We start from the raw sequence: 27,721 nt of genomic DNA, 5'->3' as shown, positions 1-27,721 counted from the left end.
GGCCTTTCCAGCATGAAAAACCTGTATTTGTTCCAGATCCACTGAACTGAAATCCACCACAATCACAGCATCCCAGCTGCTTTTCACAGACAGCACAGGTTGTGTGGCATAGCCTCTAAAGAGATGACACTCCTTTCTGCATGTCTTCATCAACCAAACGCATCAGCACAGAAGCAACACAACCAGAACAGGACTTCAAGACAACAGTGGATCAGACCTGGGCAGTCCTCAGGGTTCCTCAGCATGTATAATGCCCCACTGCTCAGCAATGCAAATGAAAGTTTACTACATACAAATTCTTTTTACTTCTTTTTTTTGGTGTGCAAAGGTTTAAAAGGCAGCAGTACAATTAACTTTATTACAAGAATATAAAGAGGTACAGTATTACAATACTTCAATCCACAGTTAGGTTAGACAGCACCAGCAACGTGTGATAAAATGAGAGCTCCACACTGTGCAGACTCCACACCGATCATCACAGCCTGAGCCACGACTAATTGCTGCTCATTCTTTTATCCAACTTACGCCGTCCTCAGCACTTACCAGTGCTTTACAGACTACTGCAACTGCAGCCATTAGCTCTGTCTGCAATCTATTCCTTCACCATATAATCACACGTCAGTCACACTGTCTGATACAAAGCTCCCATCTAGGAACTCTCTGTCCAGGAGGTTGAACGTTTGCTAACACTGCATAAATTGATGTAAAAATAAAGGCTGGGATGCAAACCCAGGAGAGCAGGTTATAAAGAAAGACAGCAGGTGATTAACATGCCCTTTTAATACAAATAAGCTTCACATACTGTGGTTTCTAAAAGCATAAACGTTTTCAAGTGTAATCAGTGAATATTAGTGATTGTAATTCAGTATGTATAAATAGGAATGTAAACTAGAAATGCATGTCATTACATGAGCCTTTAGTTAGTGTAGACTTGTGAGCCAAATTCAACCTTGGTACAAATCTCTGCTCTCCAGAGGTGTGATACTTAGGATGAATTTGGCCATTTGTCTGCTTACAGCAGTGGAAAAGAAGCAGGCAGCTTGTGACCGAGACCTTGGCTTCATGAGAAAACCTGTCAGCTCTAAGGGCAGATCTGAAGTCTGCATTACCTTCTACTTCACGTTTTTAGAAGCGGACCCAAAGAGATAGATAGAGGGAAGATGCATTTCCTCCAACTACTCCTAATGATCTTTCCTACTCCTTCAGTTCCACTGCTTCACTGAAGGTACGTGAGTAAGATTCACCACTGTAACTCTGAACACAGTGGGCTAAGAAAAATAGGTCTTTAAAGTTAATAATTTAAGAGCTTATAATAGATCCTCACAATCAGCTCTTTACAGAGAACAAGGACTAGGATGTTTTTTTCACTCCACTCCTTTTGGGAAATGCTCTGAGGATGAGAGCAAACTGAACACCTTAACAAAGAGAACGATACCGACTGCTCTTGAAATACTGAAGCCAACTAGGTCTACTCAGTTTCTAGCATGAGACAAAGTGAAAGCACAGACTAAATCTCTAATTGCAGTAACAGATAATTCCATCTGCTTCTACATGCCTGAATTTTCTGTTGCTGAACTTGAGAGTGGCCACAGAAAGTATTCACTTCATCTGCTGAACTTATTCCTTATCCCTTTAATACTTTCTGGTAGACTTAAATCGCACATGGGACAGCAGTCCTCCAGTGCCTTCAATCCTGTCCATCTCACAAAAAGGGCAGATACAGTCTCCAGCTATTCATGGAGAGGCATTCTCAGTCTGCTCTGCTTAGTTCAGATCACCCCTAAAGAAACAGTAAGAATGATCAAAACCAACAGATTTTTTGGCAGCTTGGGTTGTGTAAGTAAAAAAATCCAAACAAACTACAGAGCAGAAGGAAATCTGCAAGCAAAACTATACATTAAGAGGTACAGATGCAGGTCTGAGGTCCTCTCTTGAAGTACACATTCAGGTCTTAAGAAGAAAGATGTTGGATGGCTCTTATTTGGGTGAATTTTATGAAAAATATTCGCTCATTTTTATATATAAGATTGCATTTGTGATCAACTACAAATAACAGACATCTCTTAATGAAATTAGGCTTCATGGAGAGTGACCTCAGAGGGTATTCTCACCTTTCAAACAAAGCGAGAAGGATTGGATTTGAAACTGAAGCAGTTAAACTAATACTGTATAATCAGCTGGGTTTCGTAATTCAAAACAACTGGAAGTGTCAGCTTTGTCTGAGGATAGGATGTGCTTTGTGCCGACCACCAGAATCCCTTGTATCCATAATGGACAAAGAGAACAGATTGAGAAATTATAGAGTCAGTTTTTAACCACAGCCACCACCTCCCTAAAGGGAGCTCAGCCATCCAGAAGAGGCTGATGTAGCCTTGGCAACTGCGATCTCCTTACTGCTGAACAGAGAAACAGATGTTCTAACACTGCTCCTGAGTCAGACAAGTAGGCAATGAAGGTGTTGCAACTATTGGCTTCTGAGCTTACCCAGTCAACTTGAACCAAAAAAGAGCAAACCACATGTTTCTTCCTCCCCTACACTCAACTAGTGTTTCTAACTTCATTAGACTATAGAGGGATGGAGAGAAAAGTACAGTTCAGCTGAGGAAAGAAAGAAAGGAAGATTGTGTACAGTTTAACAATGGCAAAATAAGTTGTTAGCAAATTAGTAACCAGCCTGTAAACTGCTCTTCCTGCAAGTGTTAATAGGCAGCTGCTTGAGAAAAAGAGAGTCAAGACACAGGCTATGTTACCAGAAGCAGGGCAAGGTACCACTTTTCTTTGGTTTCACTTGTTCCTAGTAATTCTCTTTGTAATCAACAGCTGCCGTGAGCAGCACCTTATGACTGACTGCAAGAGCGCAGTCAATGGATGGACAGACCTGTTCAAGCAGAATTTAAATCCAGGGCTTTGGGGTGTGCCTTCTTGGACGCCAGCTCTGACAGCTTCTTCAGGCGTTTCTTCAGCTCCAGTGGGAATTTCTCATAGCACTTCTTGCACACAGGCTTCATGTCAAACTCCACAAACTTATTCCTTTAACACAAACAATAGCGGGATATTAAAGGAGTATTTGCAAGCTATATGTCTGACTGAACCAAGTCTGCGTACAACCACAGCAATGCAACTGTTTGCTTTCTACTACATGTGTAAGATGCCTCACTTCCTTATCTTATCATGGAAGTATAAAAATCAGTCTTTAATCAGGGAACTGGGGCTTTTAGTACTGCTAGCTTAGTTAGAAGTGAGATTTTGCCATACATATAACACCCTTCGATAATAACGTTGTTATCTTCGAATGGAAATGTCATTACAAACGTCTGTGTGATGAATTCAAGTGCTTTCACATACCAGGCCCTTAGGGCCAACCCAGCAAGGCAGAATAAGGGTTTGAACCATTCTGTTCCTCTTCTACATACTTGGTAACAATTCTGAAAGATGATGTTATGCTACTCTAAATAACTGCAAGCACTGCCAGCAAGGAGTGCATCCAAACTAAGGAGCAATGGAAGCTGTGGGTATTTCTGTATAGGCAGTTACTCAGAGCTTAAAACCTTCCTTCTGTACAGCTTTCCTCTTACCCAACCTCCTTACAGAAGAAATTCTTCCTTTGTGAACAGAAGGAAAATAAGATAGAGAAAATGTTGGGTCCCAGCTCTCTTCTAGTTGTGAAATCAGCACTGCCACAGAGAGAGGGCATTACAAGCCAGCTGATCAGCAGGACATTGCCCCTCAGGGGCCCTGGCTCACAGCACTCCCAGGCTGATACTCTGCCTTGGGGGCAAATGTTTAGTATGGCCCAGAACATAAATGCTGACTTACTTCAGTGTGAGCTTGATGTTGCAGGTGGAGCAGGAGAAGCAGTTCACACACCAGGCCTTGTTAAGAGCTGATACCACTGCAAAAGCACAAAATAAAAGGAAACTGCCACATTATTTGAATTCAGATTTGTATCCAAATTCAAATGAGGCCAGATGTGAAAAACAAACACTGGTGCCTTGCAACTGTGAGCTGCAACAGCTGCACTAACAAACGGAGCAGGGACAGCGACCCAAAATAAGAAGAGAACAAATCTTACCATCTCCCTCTATCACGTGGCTGCAGTTGTAGCAGACATCTCCAAAGAGCTGCACAGTGAAAGAAGAACAGGAGCTGGTGTTACTGACTACCCACACTCCCCAAATCACACAGCTGGTGGGAACGTTCAATCCTAACGGTTAATGAATTCCCAGATATTGCAGTTGCCCCCAAATGTACCAATTTAAATCTTTTGAATCACTTCTCATACGCTTGCCAATAGCCCACGTTCATTTGGATCTCGTACCACTAAATACTACAAGACCTTTGTTGTTGTTGTCATACACTCTACCACTGTTGTATGATCTTGAAATCTTGTACACGTGGCAATTTGAGTCTGACAGGATCAGTACAGTATATTTGCTAAAGACAAATATCTCCTGATGCTAAAGGGTAAGCAACAAAACAAAACCTATTTTCAAGATAGCAGCACTTCTTATGAGAGAAAGACTGATTTATCTGACAGAAGAAAACACCATTCTTAGGTGTTCACTATCACCATGTAGAAAAAAACCACTTGTTTTGACTTGTGAAACATGCTTTTCTTTATGGTTTAAGCAGCGTAACAATCTTAGGCCTACAATAAGTAACCAAGAAGTCCACACACATGACAGGAATTTTTACTGCTACCCACAGTCAGTGTTTTTAATCTCAAAGGGATAATCAAATATTGATCTCCCTGAGACATCTCTAGTACGTTCTCAGTGTTACTTTTCACTTCTACCAAGAAAACCTATTTTTCCAATTAAATCCCATTAATTTCTTAATACTGTGGTGCCTCTACAAACTGAGATGATGAAAGCATTTGGCTGTCAGAGCACCTGCAGCACAGATGGCAGAATTTACCTGGTTATAGTGAGTTTCACAGTAAGCCAGACCTTTCTTCTCATAGTGGCGGTGTCCCAGGAATGGCTTCTCACATTTGGCACAAACAAAATGCTGCAAAAGAAAGAAGACACTCAGTAGCCAGCAATGCAACCTTTACCATCGCCAAGGAAAAACCTGCTTGGGTGCTGTGCTGGCTGCAAATCATGGCTCAACACAAGAGACTTAATGCTTTAATAAAACTTGGATAGGAAAATCCTTGAGAGTGATAAGATTAGATATTACAATAATTCATGAAGAATTACATTAATGATAAATAGAGCACTTGCTGGAAAGGTAATCGCGTTGTGTCGATGCTGAGAAGGCTTGTGGAATATTGCCTTCCTTGTCTGACAGAAGAGAAACAGGAATATAAAATGTGGTTGGTACGAATGCAGCTCAGATGAGTGGCAGCATCTCTGTCGCATTCAGCCCTAGGAGGTTTACATCACCAAATCCATAAATCACTATAAAATTTAAGAGCACATTGTGACAACTTAGCTGAAAGCTACAGAAAAATTGAGCTGAAAAGGCTTAGGAGGCAAGAACTGAACTGGTTCTGCCAACTTCACAAATTCTAACAGCTGCAAACCTTTTCATCAGGGATGGGAAGAATACATCCACCCTAGTAAGTAATTATTTCAATTGATTATTAAGTAAATGCTATTTTGTGAACTACATTCTGCAAGAAGCTTTACAGTGCAGGCCTGACAAGCCTGCAGTACTCACTCACTCACTCACACAAAATGGAATCAATCTGAAACATCAGCAATTAGTTTTTTATGCCTTCCAAAATGGCTCTCAAAGGAGGTTTTGGGTTTGGGAAGGCCTCACCTCAACATGCCATTGCTTTCCCAGGGCATTGACCACCCGCCCCTCAATGGGCCTGCGGCAGGCTCCGCAGATGGGGATTCCCATCTTGTCATGGCAGGGCAGGCAGTACAGCTCTCCCTTCAGCTCCCGGGCCTCAGCAGTCAGCTCCTTCCTGAAAACACAAACGTGTCCCTGAAGTAAGAACACCCAGTGAAGCTCCTTAATGTCACAGATGAAATCTTGGAAGACTGAACTTGAAAGTTAACATTGGCAACATTCATGCTATAAACGCTGTCATTAAATTAAGCCAGTGAAATGCAGCTGTTATACACTATTTTTTCTTCAATTGCTTTCTCATGTTGTCATCACATCTCAGGTACAGGCTCTAGCAAAAATATATGGTGTGTTTACATGCAATGATACAGCGCCACGCTATCTTTGACTGGGATAGCTCAGATAAAAGGACTATTCCTGAGTGGTCAGCAGCAACACTTCACCTTATTTCTCAGTGCCCACACTGTGCTCCAGTTACATGGACCCTCTGTGAATAACTCAGGTCAGACAGGTACAGCACGGCAACAGACAGCACCACAACTCTACAAGTCATCCTTCTTTTCCCCCCCTCTGACCAGAAATGCAAAGTGAAACCTTTTGGAACAGTCTGGCACCAGCAATATCTGGACATCACTTTAATTGTAATGTGCACACAGCTTCTGACATCAGCACTCACAAGGAACTGTTATTGCTTTCAGTATGAAGTGGTTTCATTCAAATCCAGCAGAGAAGAACAGCAAACAGCAAAATAAAACTGCAGTTCTTCTAGGTTCTCTCAAAAACTTTCCATTTTTCATCAAAGAACCCCTGTTTTTTCAACAAAGTGAAAGCAGCAAAGTTTAGGCCTCAGAAAGGCCTGCATTGCTGACTGAACTGTTCCTTCTTTATCATCAGGGTTTAGGATGCAAGAACGTACCCACAGTGGGTGCAATTGAAGTGATCTGGATGGTAGGAATCATTCCGGAACATCAGAGGCTGCTCATCAATGATCAGATGGCACTTCTGACAGATGTACTTGCCCAGCCCCTTTGCTTTCTCACGGTTGTGGCACGGCCTGCACAGGTGCCTGATTCAACAAAGAAAAGAAAGAAAAACATGACAAAATTATCCTAAAAAGATGTATGCTGCATGATGCAAAACGTACCTGAAGTAATCAGAGAGGTCAAACTAAACAGTATCCTGTCTTTAACACCAGCTGCATGGAAGAGAGTATATAAAGTAGCCACCAAGTTATATTTACTGGAATCCAACACAAGCCACTTTGTGGTTTCACGCCTCTTTCAGGTACCCTTTCCTGTTCTTCTAAATCCAATCCTTTCTGAGAGGTGGCCATGGAAACGTAGCAACACCCTGTTTGTCCCATGAAGCAGCGAAATTGCTTCTGACCAGTTCTCTGTGATACCAGGTAAAGCATTCTTGGGAATACCAGCTGTCATACACAAGAAAACAGCCGCCTCACCCAGCTGGTGATGCAGGTCTCTGGTACCTGTGCTCCCTGCACCAGCCATACCCCCTCCCCAGGTGCTCAATCACCATTTCAGGCCCTGACATAACAGTTCCCCTACACACCTTCTCTCTATTAATAACTATGGCAGGGGCATTATAGGACTGGGAGCAGGGAGGGAGCAGAGCAGAGAGAACTAAAAACAATCAAACCAAAGAACGTTGCTTGAATGGGACTCCTTAATGTTCAGTAGCTAACAGACAAACAAGAACCTATTGAATCCTCCTCTGTCTCCTAACTCCTTTTAGTCCTCAGTTAAGGACAACAAAGAACTATGTGATTTTACGTGGTACAACTGGGTTTCTATCACTTGTTCTAGAACAAATTACAAGCACAGCCCTCAGCAGGCAGAGAAGCCAAATTTCTGGTAGCAAAGCCTGGGCAAGAACATAAAAGGGGCTTCTATAAAGGCTGCAGGAATCCACCAGTCTTATCCCAGTATCCAGAAGCTCCGAGGAGAAACTTCTGTTTAATTCCCTCTTAAGTAGCCCTCTAGAAGCAAGGAAAGAATTTATGGTAAAGCAAAACTGACAGAGGATTCACTTCTGCGGGTTTCTCTGTCACAAAACAGAATCCCACTCGATTCCTTTCACTGAATCGCAATGTGAAACTTGCTGAGATCTACAGGTCATTCTCAACAGGCAGGAAATGAAAAGTTCAGATGGAAAGGGCAAATGTATGGCTGCAGAGTGGATTGATCGCAGGGCCCCTTCCAAAAGCCTGGTAGGATGAATCACTCACCCTTAGATCTGTAAAATGTGGATAAGGATTCAACACAGATGTTGTTGTGAGACCTCAGAAACATTTCTGACCCTCAGCTGGCAGGCGCCTGTCTAAGTGCTAAGTTTCATTATTATTCTCTCCAAATATGAGTCCTCCCGTCATCAAGAGTCTCTCTCCAGGGCTGGAACTACTGTCTGCCCAGACGGAATCCAGAAAAAGCAGACAGGACCCCATTATAAGGAAACATGCAGCTGTGCTCATCTCAGCATAAAGGCATCAATTTTATTCGGCACTGTCAAATGGAGAGTAATTATATGGGGCAGGACACAGGGACCCTGAAGCGAGTGTCCTGAAAGAGACCCCTCTCATTCAGCTGAATAAGATGCCTTCAGCCATTTGCACTGATAAACCATTATCAACCCCTCCCCATTCACAGGCCCTCTCTGCTGTCCCATAGACCCTCCTCTATTGCAAGCAAAAGGAAGTGTTGGACAGGCTGAGCTGTTGCCATAGCAGCCGCCCCTCTCCCTCTCCCCACTCCCACCATTATGGAATTATCCCATTCTGAAATGTCCTGTTGTGCCTATTAATACCAGACTTCCCCCAAACAATGCTCCACTCCACCCTCCTAAAATAATCAGGGGACTCCAAGAGGGCTGTGTGAAAGGCTGGGAGTTCAGCAGCAGCCATCAGTGAGCACCACAAACACTGCAATATTCATACAGCACATTCATATCTGTAACAGCAGCAGCAAGCCCCATGCCAAGGGCTCAGCTGGGATGAAGAAAGCTCTTCAGTGCAGGGGTGTCCTCTCCCTGCTCCATTGTGTGCCTGAGCTGATAAGGCACTATCAGAGCCAGAAGGACGCTATATAGAGGGGCACCCTCCTGCACCTCTGCAGCCGTGTTCTCTTTTTGGATCAGCTTCTCGGTTTTGCCGCTGCTGCTTCGTTTTGGTTTGCTGCCATCAGAAGGAGTTCCCTGAGATCTTCCCTAAAAGGAGCCAACTCTCCACCCATAGGACTGCGCTGTGAAGAGGTAAGAGACAAACTTCTTTAGCAAAGTTGCTTTCCTCGTGCTGTGAGTTTTAGCTGGTGTCAGGAAGGCAGAAAGATACACAAAGTGGGATCATGAACATAAGGGAAATGTCTGAAACTAAGCAAAGCAGAATATTTTGAAGATCAAAACACAAAACTTTTCACGCTTCAGTCCTTAAAGTCCATCCTTTTGGCCAGGAAAACTGACTGTTGTGTGTCCATCACTGATGGAAACTGAGGGGTGGGAGACTCAGCAGGAGTGACTGTCAGGAGAACATCAGCTCAAAGTGGGCTCCTTCTAATGGAGAACACTTACAGAGAAAGACAGGAGACAAGATGCTGCAACCCGAAATAAAGCAGCACAGTCCCAAACCAAAGTTCTTCCAGCTGGACAAGAGCAGTCATTTCTGAAATACACCACAAACCTCAACATACACTTTGTATTTACCTGCAGTAAGCATCATAACAAAGCCTTCCAATTAGCCAGGTAATGAATTTATGATGAGTTATTCTTTCTGTTTATTGTTTTTTGCATTGTTAATAACTGATAGTGTAACACTGCACCGACAGCCCCAGGGATTGTTATCAGTTTCTGAGCAGAAAAGAAACAGGGACATAAAACATGGGCAGTGTGTGTGCATTGCTAATGAGTGGTGACATCCCCTTCCAGCCCAGCCCCGGGGGGTGGGATAATGGCACCACAACAGCACCCTGCCCAGCAATATGTACATCAAGAAATGTTCCCACAGCACCAGGGGTGCAATCCAAGCAGAAATTACTGGGTGGTGAGACAGAGTCCTAAATAAGTTTTCTGTTTGTGTAGTCAAAGCCTCTTGTGCTACACTACATACAATAGCTCAGACTACACAGTCTGGGTCATCTGGGAAAGTTTCGAGTTTGCTCTCAGGATAAATACAGATGAGTACAAAAGTGGTGCAGGATTTACAAGCGTCCTTTTTTGTAAGCTAACAAACCAGGAAGAAAGAAAAAGTCTGATGGGTAAATCACTTATTTACACTGATAGGAGAGACATGCAGAATAAAAGCGCAGCAGTACATAACAGCAAAGGGGATTCCACAATCTACTACTGCGAAACCTGCTCTGTTTGTAAAGCTGTAGCTTTCTGTCAAACACATCTCTACTCAGACATGACCTCAATAGGTAACCCTAGCAAAACAGCAGCTTTTCCTCTGACCTAGTTTAGTGCTGCATTCTGTCAACAAACAGACCTGCAAAGAAATGCAGAACTCGACTAAAGTTCCCTTGTAACTTAAAATCTAAGCAAAATTAGAAAGAGACCCAATTCCCCATGGGATGGAGCACCTCTCTTATGGGCACAGGCTGAGAGCTGGGGCTGTGCAGCATGGAGAAGGGAAGGCTGCAGGGAGAGCTGAGTGACCTGTCAGTATCTAAAGAGGAGTGACAGGAAAGAATGGGACAGACTCTGCTACAGAGTCTGTGGTGATGGAACAAGAGGAAATGGCTTCAAGCTTAAAGAGGGGAGATTTAGGCTGGATATAAGGAAAAAGTCTCTAACAGTGAGGGTGGTTGATGCTCCATCCCCAGAGACTTTCAAGGCCAGGCTGATGAGCCTGGGCAACCTGATCCAGCTGTGGTGTCCCTGTGCAATGTAGGGGAGTTGGACTACATGGCCTTTAAAGGTCCCTTCCAGCTGTAAGAGGCTTATGATTCTCTATTTGTTTAGTTTCTGACGAAGCAATGAATGATACCTTCCTTCTCCTTCCTCCAACAAGTAGGACCAGATCTCAGGGGAAGGCAATCACTTGAACAAGAGAGAATCTATTGATTTTATCATCTGCTCTAAGGATCTCCTTCTTGCCACTGATGTTTTGAGCTTGCAGACAGACCCATGTTCTCCCTTCTCCTCCACCCCACAGCACTTTGCACTGAAAACAGGTCCAGATAGAAATCAATGGCAGAGTCAGTGCAGACATCACTGAGGACAAAACTGCTGATTGAAATGCCTGAATTCCAAAGGTCCTCCATAGGAAATGAGCTCAGTGTATCAGCTGCTAACTCTCAAGCATCTGGCTTGTAAGCAGGGCTTCCTGCTTTGTTTTCTGAAGTTAAATCGCTGCCATCAAGGGAAGAGACTTCCTTATCTGCTACCCTCCCTTCAGCCTTCTCAGCTGGTCCAGTCTTGTACTCACTGCTTTTTCAATGGTGTAACCACATAAAGAGGAGCGCTTACCATCAGACCATCTAACTCATCACTGACAGGTATGTGAACATACACAGATCATTAAGTTTTATTTTATCTGCAAAAATGTAAACAAAGATGATAGGCACCACTGTAAATTAAGAGCCCATACAAAGGCATGGTTTCAGCATATTTCTTCACTGCTATGCAATAGAAAAATATACATTTAAACTAATTCCATCCAGGGAAGACGAGCATTTGAGCATCCATCACATGGAAACTCCAAGCTCTTGGGTTCAAAAAGACCTCTAGGCTTTATTTTATATAGGACTAATGAAGACTAAAACCTAAACTTGTGTGCTCTCCAGCAACCCCAGGAAATTCACACAGAGAACGGCAACAGCATTTTCTTTTTGTTCATGAAAGCATCAGGAAGTGCACAGTGTAAGATATCACATGTATTTATAGAGAATGAAATGTCCCTTGGAAAAAAGGACAGTCTAGATGTACTTTAGGTAATGCCATCTACTAAAGCGTTGCTCTCTCTAGCTGGCAGCAGACAGTGATTACCCACACACTCACACTTAGTCTTTTTTGAGCCATAGACACACACTGTATTTGGGGAGTGCATGGAGTAAGAAGGCCCCTCTGTGGCCACACAAAGAAATTTCTGTTTCCAAATGTAATTTGTTCCCCTTCCTGCTGACTGGTCTCTCCAGCCATGCAGTAAGCACAGGTGGCCCAGCGGGCTCATCCTTCACCTACCGCAGTTTTCTGTCCACCTTAAAGTGACAGCAGCCAACAAAAAATGGGAATTACCTTGGAGTTCCATTCACAAACTTCTAATACACTGGTCTGCACTTAATCAGGCATTTCAGTTTCTCAGTCAGGTGGATATACTCCAATTTGTTGGGATGCTTCAGACCATCTGCCTGATGATGTAAGATCTCAGCACACAGTATAACTTCTCCCTGAGACTCACAATGTTGTGTAACAGTGTCAGCCTTTACCTTAAAATTCCAACCTCGGTAGAGGGAAATGGAGCAGACTGATCTTAAAACATTTTAATGGGTGAAGAATGTATCAAAGAAACAAGAGGCGCCTTCTTGTTTCCCTGGGCAAAGCAAACAGACACTAAAGCCAAACGGAAATTCTTGTCTTTTGCTATCATTATTTCATTGCTTTTTTCCAACTGCTTTTCCAACACAGTTGTATTTGATGCTGCCTCAGTGACCTTTCAGAGTGTACACAGGAACAGGAAGCTGCAGTTTACACCTTCCTTAGCTGCTGATTCTTTAAATACGTATTGAACATTGTGCTGTTATCATCGATTAGTACAACTAATAGAGGTACTGCTGTGGATACTGCAACATATCAGTATCAGCAAGCACAAGACCACACTGATTTCCATGCATGCTGTTCTCCAAAAAACAGGCTTGTATAACATACTGCTTCAACTCTTTCAGGTTTTTCTTTCATACTTCAAAACTGTGGTGAAAAATGAAAGGCCCAGCTGATCCCTCGAGTCTACTCTTCAATTGCTCCAATCAGTCAAACTTCCCTTTGGAAACTTCAGAGCAATGTGGCAAAGAGACCCCCCTCGAGAACATACTTTTTGCCACCTTCTACTTCCTGGACTTCATCCTGGCTTTTATTGGCAACTCCCTGGCTCTTTGGCTCTTCATTCGGGACCAGAAGTCCAGCACACCCGCCAACATCTTCCTGATGCACCTTGCTGTTGCTGACCTCTCCTTCGTGCTGGTGCTCCCCATCCGGCTGGTGTATCATTTCTCAGGTAACCACTGGCCGTTTGGTGAGATCCCATGCAGACTCACTGGGTTCCTCTTCTACCTCAACATGTACGCCAGCATCTACTTCCTCATGTGCATCAGCGTTGACCGCTTCCTGGCCATTGTGCACCCCGTGAAGTCCATCAAGCTCCGCAGGCCCCTTTATGCCCATCTGGCATGTGCCTTTCTATGGCTCATAGTAGGGGTTGCGATGGCCCCCCTGCTGCTCAGCGTGCAGACTGTGGAAATGAACAACACAACCATCTGCCTGCAGCTCTATAGAGAAAAGGCATCGCGTCACGCCCTTGTGTCCTTAGCGGTTGCGTTCACCTTCCCATTTGTTACTACGGTGACTTGCTATTTACTGATCATCAGAAGCCTGAAGAGTGGGAACAGAGTTGAGAAACACTTGAAGGAAAAAGCTATCAAGATGATCATCATGGTCCTGCTGATCTTTCTGGTTTGTTTTGTACCTTATCACGTCAATCGCTACATTTATATCCTCCATTACAATGGGACCAAGGCTTCCTGCGAGACGCAGCGCCTGCTAGCACTCAATAACCGCATCACTTCCTGCCTCACCAGTCTGAATGGGGCCTTCGACCCGGTCATGTATTTCTTTGTAGCTGAGAAATTCCGTGACGCTTTGTGCAACCTGTTTTGTGGTAAGAGGACGGTGATGATACCGCAGACGTGTGAGGGGAAGACGAACGAAAGCTCACTCAGTGCCAAATCTGAACTGTGAACGTGACTCCTGCCACTGCTTCACCATGAAAAGGCTGATCCACCACCATCAGAGCAGTGCAGATATGCAGAAAGGCAGCATTACCAGAGCCAGGCTCACTCCTGCAGAGGAAGCTGAGCACTTCAGGACAACTAAGGGAACACGGGCTGTGAAACGGACAGCTTCTTTTTGCAAAACAGCTTGATCCCCAAAGCATTCAGTAATGGCTTTTCCTATACACAATGCATAAACCTACTTTAAAACATCACATTGCACCAACTCCAGAGATCCATTCCTTGTGTAGACTGTACGTTCTGTTCAAGTTGCGTGCTCAGTGTTTATACACCACAGGCAGAAAAATGGCACTAAGCCATAGCAAAAAAAAAAAAAAAGAATAAATAAAAAGCAAAATGCTGCAACACATCCAACATGGAATGCAATTAAGGGAGTACTGACCATTCTTTAACTGCTTCCAAGTGCTGAGAGCAGGAGATGGGCTCAAAGCTTCAAAGGCCAGACAATGTTTACTACACTGCCTCTGTTAGGTAGTTCCCTGCCAAACATCAGACATCCTGATAGTACTCCCACTAAAGAATAGAAAAGGTCTGCTTAGGAATACAGCATTCATCTTTACTACATACTGGATCAAAAAGCTATGAACCTCTGTCTTAAAAATCAGTAAAGGTGGACAAAAGCAAGCAGAAATCACAGCAACATTTAGGATGGAAAAGACTTTCAAGATCAAGTCCAACCACCCACCTGACCTACCAAACACCATCACTCCAACCAAGTCCTTTAGTGCCATATCCACACATCTCTTAATCACCACCAGGGTATTTATTTTACTGATGTTCCCTTTGCCCAGAGAAATTCTCATCTTCAAGGTGTTTTACAGCTATTTCATTTTGGCAGATTACCCAGCCAGGCTATTGATTTGCTACAGATAAAGCAGGGATTGCCTTAACTATCCTCACTGACACAAATGATATCCAGTGGAATATATCTGGGAATGAGAGGCAGACCAGGCAAAATCAGGTACAGTGAGAAAACAGAAAATGAACACAACAGTTTCCAACAGCATTTGCTAGCAGAAAGCTTCTATGCAAAAGAGGTAAATGTTATAGGAAACCACATGGCAGGTGAAATAAATTTGGGATGTACAGATACATAGGCACACAAATTTCATGTACATTTAAAATTTGGCCCACATATTATGAAATTAAACATTCTTTTTTCTTCCTTGAATTGTTTGAATCCGAACTGCTTTCCTAAAAAGACCCAGGAATCCTCCTAGGTGCTGTAACAACAGCACAGATTATAACAAGCTGAGGTGTCACATGAAAATTTATTGCACCCAGCTCTAAAAACTAAGACACAGAAGTCGCATACTGAAGGACTGAACAGAAAAGGGAGTGGAAGGGTCTTCCTGCTGGACAGGGTACAAACACAACCTTTCCTTCCTCACCCTTCAGGTAGTGAAAATGTAAACCCCGGGAAACTACTAAGCTTTGCTCAAGATATGAAAGCCTGAAATTAACTGTGAATCATACAACACTATGAACTAACTGTCAGATGGGTTTATTTTCTTATGATATGCTTCTGTAGAAGGTTTTAGTTTCTTACTTCTTAATTAAATGCATTAATCTACCTTAGGACTTGATTTTGTATTTCTTTATACAAAATGAATGGTTTATGAAGACTGAGTAAACCTTATCCTGAATACATTTTGGTGTAATCCTCACATTCTCGTGGCCTTTTGCTATGTTTTGAATTGATGCTCAGCAGCTTATGACCTGATAAACAGCCTACTCAGCATCACACAATCCCTTTTCTCACCTGCTATCTGGCCTCTTACCTACAATCCCTTTTTTTCAGTACCTTTCCACTAGCTACTAATGCTTGAGTTCCTGCTTTCCACACATCCCATTGAACAAAGAACACTGTCCTTCATTAAATTCCCCATTCCAAAACAGGCTACTCCTTAAAGCTGCTTCTGTACCTCTACAAGCTTCACCTCCTGGTATATAACCAATGGAGCACTCTCAGCATCTCACTACCACATCAACAACGCACCGACAGCTTTTCCAGAGCTGCTGCTCTGTCTTACCTGCCAGCATTCTTCACAAAACCCAGGTCAGCAAGTGCCACATCACAAAGCTCACAACGGAAACATTCTGGGTGCCAGTTATTGTTCATTGCCTTGATAACACGGCCAATGATGAACTCACCTACAAAAGGAAAGCAGCACCTTGAGATCCATGCAGAAAACAGTTTTATTAAACATCTACAGCCCTTAATAATTCTGCCCTTTTAACTCCACAAGAACTATTATGCTATAAGTTGGGGGGGGGAAAAAACAAAACAGCCCTCTTCCCACCACCAGGATGCTCCAAATCACCTCTACCTCCTTTGTTTCGCTCCAGATTTCCTGCTTCTTAAAATGACTCCAACAATTCAGCCCAGGGCTGGACAGCACACAGTGGTGGGAGTTAACAGCCTGGCCTAGTATCAGCTATGGAGGCTGGTGGCCCTGCCTGTGGCAGGGGAGTTGGAGCTTGATGATCCTTGAGGTCCCTTCCAACCCAAGCCATTCTGTGAATCTGTGGTGTTTCAATGGATGCAAAGGCTACAGGGCCAGCATTGCTAAAAGAAAGGCCGCTTGCCCCTAACAGTGCAGCTCATTGTGGGAAGTATGTAGGTGGATGAGGCTGTACAAATGTGTATTTGTACATCTTACCACATTCCCCACAGCAAGGAGCAAACAGCATCTGAAAGTCATGCTCACAGTACTTCCGACCTTCAAACTGAAAAGAAAAAAGAGAATGAGCCATCATGAATAGCTGAATGGTGATCAGTCCCTACAGTTCAGCACTTTCCATTTGAAATAATGAACTGGTCAAGACCAGACAAGGTTTTCAGTTCTAGTCCCCCTTCTGACCTGTTTTTAAGTTCCCAGGGATTTCCTCAAAGCAACAACCAAATACAGTTTCAGCCTCATTGTGAATCTGTTTAGCAAATAATTAAACCAACAGCAAAGCCCCTACAAGACAACAAGAATCCTGGGGTGCCTGAAGTTTCTTTCCCTATAGTTTGTTTGTTTTCTAAACTTATGTATTTAGAATGACTCCTCCTACAGAGGACTAAAAAGCAAAGAACGCAGCATGTTCAAATTCATGTAGAAAAAGAAACCAAGCTGCAAATCTCTCTTAAGGCTTAGAAATTAAACATGCAAGAAAGATGGAAATTCATATTACTGTCATAATTTTCACCTATTTCTTTGCCTTTTAACAAAGCTATTTCTTTACTCTCATGCACAGCGTGTAACCTCACCTCATAAAAAAGTCCATCTGGGAACTGACGAAAGCACTGAGCGCAGACAAAGCAGTTCTCGTGGTAGAGCTCCCCGTTGCTGTTCACTATCCTCTCTGCAGGGTCAAATCGAGCCTGGCAGCGTTCACACACTGCATTCGCGAGAGCATCAGACATATTACTGGAATAAAGACAGGAGTGAGAACATCGGCAATGTTGTAAATGAATCAGGAATACACTCACGCCATCCAAGCTTCTCCAATATCTATGAACACGACATTTCCATTGCTTTAAACTCCCTGTGACACACACACAAACACTCACCACCAATGACTGAGGCACTGACATCAGCTGGAAATAATGTTCTTGCAGCTCAACTGGGCAGGCAGCAGCACTGCAGCAGAACTAACTCATGTAGCAGATCTCTCTATCACAAACTTTTGGCTGCTTTGCCAGTTTTCCACCCCATTATGTCATCCTGCTAAAGCCCAAACCAAATCCCCATCGTTCAAAATACAGCAGCAAACCCAATGAATGCCGACTCCTCAGTATTTCTGGTCTGGGGATGTGCACTCCTAAGATTTCCCAATGTATAAGCATCCATCTTCCACCACAGCCTCCCCCCAACAGTGAGAATTAATGGGGCCTCTCCCCATCTACCTGGTAGCTGATGTGCACAAGACACCTTGGGATATAATGACATACAAAGCCTACAAAGCCTGTGCCTTCCTGACAAATGAGTTGGAACTGTTGAAGAGTTAAAAGGGTACAAAAAGAAAGGAGCCATCCCGCCTGGCTTGGCTTCACTTCTCCAGAAAGCGAGGCTGAAATAAACCCACAAAGTCGCACACACAAATCAAAGGACCGTTTCCCCTTTCTCTCCTAAAATGGGAATTAACCGAACAGCTTCCACAACATTTTCACACTCGTCATCATGGTAATCCAAGTTCTCTATATGGTAACAGAATGCAGCCTTAAAATCCTACATCTCATGTCCAAACAAATAGGGGAAAACCATGATGAAGAGAGAGTCTCAACTTCTTGCTGTGATGCGCTCATTCTACTGACCATAGAATGACAGAATGGTTTGGGTTGGAAAGGACTTTTAAAGATCACTTTGTTCCAATCCCCTGCTGTGTGCAGGGTCACCAACCAGCAGCCCAGGCTGCCCAGAGCCACATCCAGCCTGGCCTTGAATGCCTGCAGGGATGGGGCATCCACAGCCTCCTTGGGCAACCTGTGCCAGTGTCTCAACTCCCTCACAGGAAAGAATTCCTCCCTAATATCTAGTCTAAATCTACTGTATTTCAGTTAAAAGCCATTCCCCCTTATCATGTCACCACCTGCCCTTATAAAAAGTCCCTCCCAAGCTTAAGGGGGCCTCTTAAGTCCTGGAAGGTCACTATATGGTCCATCCACAGCCTTCTCTTCTCCAGGCTGAAGAGCCCCATCTCTCAATCTGTCCTCTTAGGGGAGCTGCTCCAGCCCTCCGATCATCTTTGTGTCCCTCCTCTTGACCTGCTCCAACAGCTCAGTGTTGGGGACAGCAGGTCACACACAGGCCATGAGCAGCAAGGTGCTGTACCACACAGCAGGACAGCCTCCAGCACGGAGCACTGCTGGCACTGTGTGCTCACCAGTTCTGCAATGAAGTCAGATACAAAATCCTCCCCTGTTTTAACAATAAGTTGGTGACACAAACACAGGAAAGGCCGCGGGAACACAACCAGCTCAACATCCTGGTGCAAACCCAACGGAACACACTGGGAACACTCACACAGCACAGCTCCCAGCAGAATGATCACAGAATTAGAGGTGAACAGATCTCTAAAGGCCATCCAGTCCAACTTCCCTGCAATCAACAGGGACACCACAGCTCCACCAGGAGCTCAGAGCCCTGCAGATCTCCATCAGTGCTGAATCAGGACTTACTTTAATGTGGGGATGACTAAAAACCTTACAGGTATCATACCAAAGAAATCTGAGGACAGCATTTCAAGGTATAAGAGCACGGGGCATCATCCAAAGCTCAGAAGACAGAACAAACCTACACTAAGGAGCTCTCCACTCATACTAACCTACCAACAGACTCTCATGTATGTAGAAGGTATCTCGATGCAATAACATCTATGTGGTTATTCAGACCACACACAGACGTGTTCATCGGGTAGTCCAAAGTCAAACCCAAGGAAAGCCATCACCACTTGGTTGTGCCACGGACAAGATGGAAATCAGAGCAGTCACTCTATCTCCATTCAGCAACCTGGGCTATGGGGGGTGTCCCTGCCTATAGCAGGGGGTTGGAACCAGGTGATCCTAAAGGTCCTTTCCAACCCAAACCATTCTATGATTCCATTTCACTCCCTGCTGAGATATTTTGTAGCTGGCTGAATGTGACCTTAGTAGCATTGTGGCATTTCTTCTTGCCTACCCAAATTCTCAATTAAATCTACACTTCTTCCTTGCCATTCACTACCGAGGGGCAAGCAAAGCTAAGAATAACACAGAAAAGCAACTTACAGTCACAACGTGGGGACGAACCTTTAGAGTTTCTTCTCCTCTCCTTGCCCTACCAGCTCCCAGCCATTGCTATTTGCAGAAGCCAGAGGTTCACCCAGGGCAGCAGCACGAAGCAGTGTCTGTGTTTAACAGATCACATCTGCGAGGCAGCAACACCACCCCTCTATTATCAGCCACGCACCACAACGTGCACCTGATAAATGGCTTCCAATGCAAACACTCCGCGTTCCTCTTCTTCACTTCCACTATCTCCAAGGAGCCTGTGGTGATGGTTGTTTACCAGCACTGCTACAACTGACTGCTTCCAGCTGTGTTCATCAGTTACCAGCAGCAGTGCTGCTTTGGATCGCCACCATTTGCACCACGAAGGCATAGAAACAAGACTGACATTCCCAGCCCCAAGGCCAGCTGTGCTGCACACTCACTGCTCTCAGCACCACGCAGCCCTCAGACCCCACACTGCTGCTGCAGCTCACCACTCTCCCCAGATGCAATGACTTCACTCAGCTCATTTCTGCTAATTGCCCTCCTGCCCAAAGTTAACCAATGAGAGTTGTGAAGATGGTTACAATTTTAATTAGAAACATGGGAAAAGTAACCCTCAAGCTGAGCTCTGTGGCTGCCTGGGCGGACTCAAGCAGCTCTGCCTGCCAGGTAAGCGATCCCATGCAGCAGCTGTGCCAGGAACTGCAGCTTCCAATAGACAGACACTAAAGTCAAGAAGCCCAATACTCACAGTACCAACAGGTTACTGAGCCTCAGTGCTTTGAATGACCGCATTTCACTACTCCTCTGTCCCCACGGCACCGAAACACTCCAGCACTACCCAGAGCTGTGCTGCTGCTGGCTCTGAACAATCCAGCTTCCACACAGGAAAAGTTCTCCACTGCTGCTTTCCTGCTATTGTTAAAAACCGAAAGCTTCCCCATCAGGAAAGTCCTCTCCTTCATAATCTGCTTGGAAATAGAGCCAGGCTCCATCCTGTCCTGCTGAGCACAGACAGTCCCTGCCCCAACACAAAGAACACCCACCACCCCCCGCAGCAGCCCCAGCCGTGCCCATGAGCCCCCCACACGTACCCTGGGGCCCTGTTGGCTGTGCCTGCCCAGCCCTGCGCCGCCAATACAGCCCTGAGGCTGCCAGGCCCTGCAGGCGCAGGCCGGCCACGGCACCCCATGGTAGAGTGGGGAGGTGGCCAAGGAGCCCTGGCAGGGACACGCAGTGAGTCACCTTCCTGGAGGGAGTTCCCTTGGTGGTCCAGGAGAGCTGCAGCAGGATGAGGGCAGTTCTGCTCCAGTTCTGCTCATGCTTCACTTGACACTCTGCTGCAGCCGGGAAGACCAGAGAAGCTCTAACCTGCATCCCATTGCTAATTAATCACCTGCTGAAGGCTGCACACCTGGAGGTCACAGCAGCAATTCATGCTCTGCCAGACTTGGGAGATGGAGCTGTGTAAAACCCCCTGCCTTCACATAATCAATCCATGTCACCAAAGGAGCCTCTCAGATCAAAGCAGCTGCTGGCCCAGTCTCACAAAGCATCCTGCCCAGCTCTGGACAGGTGCCCCTGTGAACCTATAGGGCTCTTCAGCCTCATACAAAACAATGATGTTACACATCAGAAGAACAAAAGCCAGACCATGAAGGCAGAGCAGGTTGCCCAAGGAGGCTGTGGATGCCCCATCCCTGCAGGCATTCAAGGCCAGGCTGGATGTGGCTCTGGGCAGCCTGGTCTGGTGGTTGGTGACCCTGCACACAGCAGGGGGTTGGAGCTGGATGAGCACTGTGGGCCTTTCCAACCCAGGCCATTCTGTGATTCTAATACAGCCGCCCATCAACCACAGCACGTCACCACACAACAGACATGAGCACCACGACCACGGCCGGGCACTGCAGCCGCTGTGCACACACAGGCCGTGCAGCCCCGTTAAAGGCCGGGCGGTCCCACGGCACCGAACATCACACGGCACCGAACATCACACGGCACCGAACATCACACGGCCTGTCCCGCTCAGCCCACACGGAGCCGCTGCCGGCCCCGCTCGGTTCCCGTCCGTCCCCACACGGCGGTGCCCCCCGCCCTTACCTGCCCGTCATGGCGGCACAACGAGGGGCTGCGGGGCGGGACGGGCGGCTCCGCGCGGCGCTGCGGGCCCGGCGGGCAGCGCCAAACTCCGGCACGGCAACAGCGCGGGGCCACGGAGCGTCGGGGCAGCCCCCGCGCATACTTTTCCCATAAAGGGAAAGAAGCGCCGAGGATGGCGGTCTGCCCGGCCCGCCCCCTGCCCTGACCCCGGCCCCGCGGCGCCGCAGGGGGCTGAGGGCGGAGCTGCGCGCTGTGTGCGGGTGTGTGAGCGCTGCTCCCAAAGTAACGGCTGCCGTTACGGGTACAGGGGGCGGCTGGAGCGGAGCAACGGCGGGGGGAGCACAGAGCTGAACTGCTCCGTGTGGAACAGCGGCACACGGAATCACAGAGTGAGCCGGGTTGGAAGGGACCTCAAGGATCATGTAGCTCCAACCCCCTGCCTGGCAGGGCCACCAAACATACACCTTTACTAGATCAGTTGCCCAGGGCCCCGTCCAACCTGGCCTTGAACACCTCCAAGGACGGGGCATCCACAACCTCCCTGGGCAGCCTGTTCCAGGGCCTAACCACTCTCCTAGTGAAGAACTTCCCCCTAACATCCAACCTAAATCTTCCCTCCTTCAACTTAAAACCATTTCCCCTAGTCCTGCTATTATCAGCCCTTTCCAAGAGTTTACTCCCCTCCTGGCAGTAAGTTCCCTTCAGGCATTGAATGGCTGCAGTGAGCTCACCCCGCAACGTTCTCTTCTCCAGGCAACGGTGTCACACGGTGACACTGAACGTTGATACTGAACGTTGATACTGAGCGCTGATGGACAACGAGCGTGCGATGCCATTCAGCAGCGCCGCCCTCCTCTCCTCACAGCGCCGTGATTATCGCGCTATTACCGCACTATTTATTACCGCACTATTTATTAATTACCGCACTATTTATTAATTACCTCACTACTAACGGAGCTCAGGGCGGCCCATAACGCTCCGCCACCAGCTCGGACCGCCCCGCCCCGCCCCGGCCGCAGTGCGCACGCGCGGTGCCCCGGCCGTCCCGCCGACCCGGATGTAGCTGGCGGCAAGATGGCGGCGTAGCGCCCGCGTGCGGCCCGGCATCGCCATGGCGGACCTGGGCCGGCAGATCCACGAGTACCTCGCGCGGTCCAAGGCCGCGCCCGCCCCGCCGCCCGCCGTCAGCCCGCAGCAGGAGCCGGCGGGGGGCGGCGCGGGGCCGTGGCCGTGGCCGTGGTCGGGGCCGGGCTGGCGCTGGCCGTGGGCGGCCGATCCGGACCCGTGGCTGCCGGGCGTGTCGTGGTGGCAGCGGGTGCTGGTGGCGGCGCTGTGCTCCGTGCTGGCCGCGCTGTGCTTCGTGCTGGCCGCGCTGTACGCGCCGCTGCTGCTGCTCCGCGCCCGCAAGTTCGCGCTGCTGTGGTCGCTGGGCTCGCTGTGCGCGCTCTCGGCCGTGGCGCTGCTGCGGGGCCCGTCCCGGCTGCTGCGCTCCCCGAGCCCCGTGTCGCTGCTGTACGTGTCGGCGCTGTGCTGGACGCTGTACGCCGCGCTGGGGCTGCGCAGCACCGCGCTCACGGCGCTGGGAGCCGCCGCGCAGTTGTGCTCCGCGGGCGCCGCGCTGCTGGGAGCGCTGCCCGGAGGAGCCGCCGGCATCCGCCGCCTCGGGGCGCTCCTGGCGGCCGCGCTGCCCGTGTGAGCTGCGGCACCGAACCTCGCAGGGCACCGCGCCCCGCCCGATGCAGCGCCGGGAGCCGAGGAGCAGCGCGTGCCGGCGGAGCATCGCGGGGACCGACAACCACGGCCCGGCCCCGCAGCGCCCCTCGGTGCGCAGAGAGCCGCGGTAATTGGCATCCAGTAAGTGAAAGAGGCGGCGGGGCTGCGGGTGCAGAGCCGTGCTCGGGCATTGCAGGCGGGTGCGGCCGGTAACACCGTGCGATGTGCCGGCCTGTTTGCAGGAGCCGCGGGCCGGCACGGCGGGACCATCAGCAAGAGCCGCTACCGACCGGGCTGCTCGCTCTGCATTAGGGATGAACACACGCCCAGCACCTCGCACGGAGCCGGCACCGTGTGTGCCTCAATCACCGCCTGGGGGTACAGCGGGGATCGTCACACGGGGGTACTTACGTGCACGTAGACGGCTTTGATAATAAAACCATTTGTGTACCGAATGTCAGCGTAGACCTTCAACCACTGTTGAAGCTCTGTGGCTGTGGGATTCTGTCCGATAGTTTGTCGATCACCCCATTTTTGCATGAGTTTCACGTTCCACAGCGGTGGAATAGTTCAGATCTTCGTTTGAAAAGCTGCCATCGTGGATGTTAGCAGGTACAATAGTGGAGCTCACCAAGCACCGGGGGGAAAAAGAAGCATTTTCCCTTGTGCCCAGGTACAGAATGCTGGGTTCCTGCTTTTAGATGCACTCCAGTTTGCTTTGGCGTGGGACTGTATTGCATTAAGGGCCAAGAGCTCATCCTCCATAGCAGATACTTGAATTACTAAATAGTCACTTCCAGTCCCATAAAAAAATACACGGGGCCCTTCTGCAAGTAGAGCAAGAGGGATTCTGCTGCTTTCCCCAATGGAGGACCTGCACCCTACAAGGTGCCCCTCAGCCACTGCCTTTCAGGTCACACTAGAGCTGTAAGAGCAGGATGCTGTAGGCTACTGAGCATCCTTCATTGCTGTAATTTTTAATGCAATTTTCAGGCTACAAATTAACTGTAAAATGTTGCTTGTGACCAAGAGAGCAGCAGTTAAGCACCTCTCTCTTTTAAATGAGATGGATCGGGATAGAGTAGGTCAGTCTTTAAAAGAAATGGGACCATATCATTAGTTGGATAAAGCAGCTGCTGCTCATTCTGTGCTGTGCAGTAGTTTTGCCAGCTGTAGAACTGCATTGCCATGTGACTGTGACTATCCTAACAGCTAAAAGGGGGGATTTAGAGCTGTCAGGAGGGCAGTGAGGCACTGAGAAGTGTGGGTGCCCCATGCCTGCAGGTGCCCAAGGCCATCGGTGGAGCCCTGGGCAGCCAGCCCAGCATAGGGGCAGGACTGGGTGGGCTATAAGGTTTGTATGATTTTTTATGGGCACGCTGGATACTTGTGATTGCTAATAAGCAGCAAAAATGTGGGAAATATAAATAACCCTCTGCTCATCCCTCTCCTGTGGGAAAACCAAGGAACAGCACCCTAAAGATGTTTAGAAACATTAAAGTGACAGCAAGCAACCCCTGAGCTCTGCACTACAGCATTTCAGCAGAGCGGGTGCTGCTGGACACCCATATCTGTATGCAGGGGATCCTACAGCCATTGGAAAACATTTGTTTCCATATTAATCAAACTGCTAAACTTCTTCCCTTTCCTCCTCCATCCCTGTAAGCGGATGCTGTTGTGAACAGAAGTATCCGACTCCCACAGCTGAAGCACAGGATGACAGTACCAGTTACGCTGTCTAGTTTGCTGGCAGTCCAGGTTATGAGATGCACTACGTCTATGACAGCTTTTTCTAAGTGGTGTTCCCTGTTTTTCTCTTTCAGGACGGCAGACCAGCAGGCAGCAGTGACTTCCTGTGCTCTGGAGTTTTAATGTCAGCACTTCTGGTTACTTATAGACAGCTGCGACTGCAGGCAAAAAGAGTTCTCTGCACACGATAAACCAAACATGAGGAATAAGCTGTTAGCAGTGCCCACAGATGAGACTTCAGGAAGTCGTTTGTTGCTCCATCTGATGCATAAGCTTGTTAAGAAACAGCACTTTATAGGAAGAGGTGAGTAAAGAACTACACACTTGTTTGGTTAGTTTTTGCGCAAATTACATTCTGTATTCATACAAAAAACAACATAACTCCTCTGACAAACTGTACATATAGAAACAAGTTTCTGTTTGGAATCGAACTGAAATCTGTGGAGGTGCTCCATGTCTCAACACTAAAAAAAAATTCCAGCTCTTCACAAAACAAAGTAGGTAAAAGAAGGTGAGAAAAATGGGGGCGGAGGAGACAAAACTGAAAGCTAACTGCAGTATCGCAGCTAGGAGCAGTTGACTGATCTAGGAGAAGACCCTTGTTAGGAACTAATGCACATTCAGTTATCCCAGTTAAGAATCCAGGCTTGCGTTTTCGCAGGGTTACTTTCTCTTTGAGTACAGAGTAGCAGTCCATTTAAATATTGTCCATCAGGGACTGGGCGTGACCCAGTCAAAGCCTCTTCTATCGGCCTCTTCCGCCACCCCTGGATGCTCCTCTTCGTGACTGACCAGAATTCATGTTATTCCCCCTTCCCCAATTGCTTCCGCTCCTTCCTCCTCTGGAAGCGTTACTGCCTCCTGCAGGGCCTCCGCCAAAAGCTTCATCCCTGTGGAACCCATCATGATGGTCTCCATCTAAAGAATTAGAACGTGCTGATTTTGCTGCTCTCTGGGAAGCTCCTGAATTTCCACGTCCTAAAAACGAAGCACAAAGTCACTGATGTTGAAGTCTAATCTATGCCTTTTCTCAGACACATCATGTCTTTTATCTGGTTCTCTCACTCACTAACTGAATGTGGTTGAGACCTGTCATTTTATGCCTCTTTCCTCTGTTTTTCACACAGGTTCAGTACCTCCATGGCAGCCCAGAAGGTTGACAGTAATGGGGCAATCCCTTGGGGTTTAAAGGAGATTATGTCTCATACAGTCAGCGAGGACCTACTTAAGTCAGGTCCCATACACAAGCTGATCCTCTATTGGCAGTTCTTTGTATACTTTCATTGCAGAATACAACAAAACCAAGAGAAGTGGATGAAGTAATGGTTACACCACGTCTTCTATGGCGTGTGCAATTCTTAGTCACCTCATTCACAAAACAATAAGTTCAAACTGAAGCGAGTACAGATATGGCAAGAAGGGCAGTGAAGGATACAGAATGCATTCCAGAGACAACACACCAATGGATGAGAGCTCCAGCATAGACAAGAGCCAGCTCAGGATGGAAGCGACAGTTTGAAGCAGCCAGATGGCATTCAGAAATAACAAAGACGAACTAAAACACAGCCACCACTGAATGAAAGTAGTGAATGATGGGCTTACAAAGACAAAGCTTTTTTTTAAGCTTTTTAATATATTTTTGTTCCAATTAAGTTTTAAGGCTCTGTCTGAGGATGTGAGAAGATTTGATGATTCTTAAAGCTGGAGAATGCTTTTGTTGGAAAACACTCCATTGTTGCACGAGGTTTTCAGTACAAGGGACTTATTTACCTTTTCCCCTTTCCTCGGGAGGTCCACCTGGAGCATCCATTTCCCTGGGGTCAGAGGTCCCTGGTCCATCATGCCAGGGACGTTTACGTGGTGGCAGTGAGGCCATGTCCATGCCCTGGAGCGAAGAAGAACGTTCTCGGTTAGCTGGAGAATGTCCATCGTGAGGAGGGTGGTCTGGACGAGGACCTGATGGTGAGAAGAAGAAGTAGGATCATTAGATAACGTCCATCTGACCATTATGCCTCATTTTCAGAAAGCAGTCATATACAAATATACTTTCCATGCAATTTGACATACAGGTTGAAGTTATATAAAGCTTCCCCCACCACCAAAATATGCAAATAAGCCAACATTATATGAATAAGCTGCAAGGAAGCTGAAGGTAAAGCAGGTTTAAAAGATATTGAAAAAGAAGTAAGTGGCAGATCCCAACAAGCTTTCCTTTCAGTACGAGGATTTTCACATATTCTAGAGATGATCACACATTCACCTTTTGTTATTGGTTTGTCATTTGTGCTTGCTTGTGTTCTAAAGTTCAGTTCGGAACCACTATGTAATTCTACACAGAGATGACTACTGGCATTAACAGCCATCTCAAAAAGCTTTCTGTTACACCTCGTTCATCAGCAGGAGACACCAACGTGCTGCTCTGTACTGCATGTAAGATCTCACCTTAAAACCAAAATGTTAAGGGCACAGTGGCTTATTATTCTGTGAACCTGCAGCGTTCAGAGCAAGCTACATTCCAGGCAGTTCATTTATTTCTACATTTGCAAGCCCAAAGAACTACACGTTGCATCTCTGGTGATGAAAAACTGACAACAAGCGCATGAAG

General features: G+C 46.9%; 4 protein-coding genes across 14 annotated transcripts in view; 2 read left to right on the top strand and 2 right to left on the bottom strand.

Annotated features, from left to right (window-relative positions):
* Positions 1–329: 329 nt before the first annotated feature.
* LIMS2 (LIM zinc finger domain containing 2) lies at positions 330–22,669 on the bottom strand. Of its 7 annotated transcripts, none has more exons than XM_015871032.3 (10): positions 22,596–22,669; positions 17,071–17,230; positions 16,478–16,544; positions 15,848–15,968; positions 6,719–6,868; positions 5,770–5,920; positions 4,918–5,010; positions 4,073–4,121; positions 3,817–3,892; positions 330–3,030 (listed from the first exon to the last, which is right to left on the bottom strand). In XM_015871032.3, the coding sequence occupies exons 2-10, from the start codon at positions 17,224–17,226 to the stop codon at positions 2,883–2,885; spliced, it is 1,011 nt and encodes a 336-aa protein (XP_015726518.2). In that variant the 5' UTR covers positions 17,227–17,230; positions 22,596–22,669; the 3' UTR covers positions 330–2,882. The 7 variants fall into 7 exon arrangements, with proteins under 7 accessions (XP_015726518.2, XP_015726519.2, XP_032302340.2 ...); XM_015871033.3 differs by having other exon boundaries at positions 22,386–22,660; XM_032446449.2 differs by lacking the exon at positions 22,596–22,669 and adding an exon at positions 21,655–21,863.
* Positions 8,645–15,388, top strand: GPR17 (G protein-coupled receptor 17). 3 transcript variants are annotated; one of them, XM_032446450.2, is made up of 3 exons: positions 8,692–9,066; positions 10,964–11,306; positions 12,693–15,388. In XM_032446450.2, exon 3 carries the CDS (start codon positions 12,727–12,729, stop codon positions 13,759–13,761), a length of 1,035 nt encoding a protein of 344 aa, XP_032302341.1. In that variant the 5' UTR covers positions 8,692–9,066; positions 10,964–11,306; positions 12,693–12,726; the 3' UTR covers positions 13,762–15,388. The 3 variants fall into 3 exon arrangements, with proteins under 3 accessions (XP_015726529.1, XP_032302341.1, XP_085368693.1); XM_085512567.1 differs by having other exon boundaries at positions 8,953–9,066; positions 11,207–11,306; XM_015871043.3 differs by lacking the exon at positions 10,964–11,306 and having other exon boundaries at positions 8,645–9,066.
* SFT2D3 (SFT2 domain containing 3) lies at positions 22,627–26,889 on the top strand. Of its 2 annotated transcripts, XM_085512571.1 has the most exons (3): positions 22,627–23,508; positions 25,191–25,420; positions 26,244–26,889. In XM_085512571.1, exon 1 carries the CDS (start codon positions 22,766–22,768, stop codon positions 23,348–23,350), a length of 585 nt encoding a protein of 194 aa, XP_085368697.1. In that variant the 5' UTR covers positions 22,627–22,765; the 3' UTR covers positions 23,351–23,508; positions 25,191–25,420; positions 26,244–26,889. The 2 variants fall into 2 exon arrangements, with proteins under 2 accessions (XP_085368697.1, XP_032302342.1); XM_032446451.2 differs by lacking the exons at positions 25,191–25,420; positions 26,244–26,889 and adding an exon at positions 23,610–23,822 and having other exon boundaries at positions 22,628–23,508.
* Positions 25,449–27,721, bottom strand: part of WDR33 (WD repeat domain 33) — a 50,168-nt gene continuing 47,895 nt past the window's right edge. For both annotated transcript variants that reach the window (XM_085512544.1, XM_015871007.3), the window contains 2 exons: positions 26,887–27,072; positions 25,449–26,094 (listed from right to left, as the gene is read on the bottom strand). In XM_085512544.1, coding sequence (XP_085368670.1) covers positions 25,862–26,094; positions 26,887–27,072 — 419 coding nt within the window. In that variant the 3' untranslated portion in view covers positions 25,449–25,861. The remainder of the gene's footprint in view (positions 26,095–26,886; positions 27,073–27,721) is intronic.

Source organism: Coturnix japonica, chromosome 12 (genome assembly GCF_054131305.1).
Source record: "Coturnix japonica strain WE chromosome 12, WE-NBRP24, whole genome shotgun sequence".
Lineage (NCBI taxonomy): Eukaryota > Metazoa > Chordata > Aves > Galliformes > Phasianidae > Coturnix > Coturnix japonica.
This window is presented reverse-complemented; position numbering and strand designations above follow the sequence as displayed.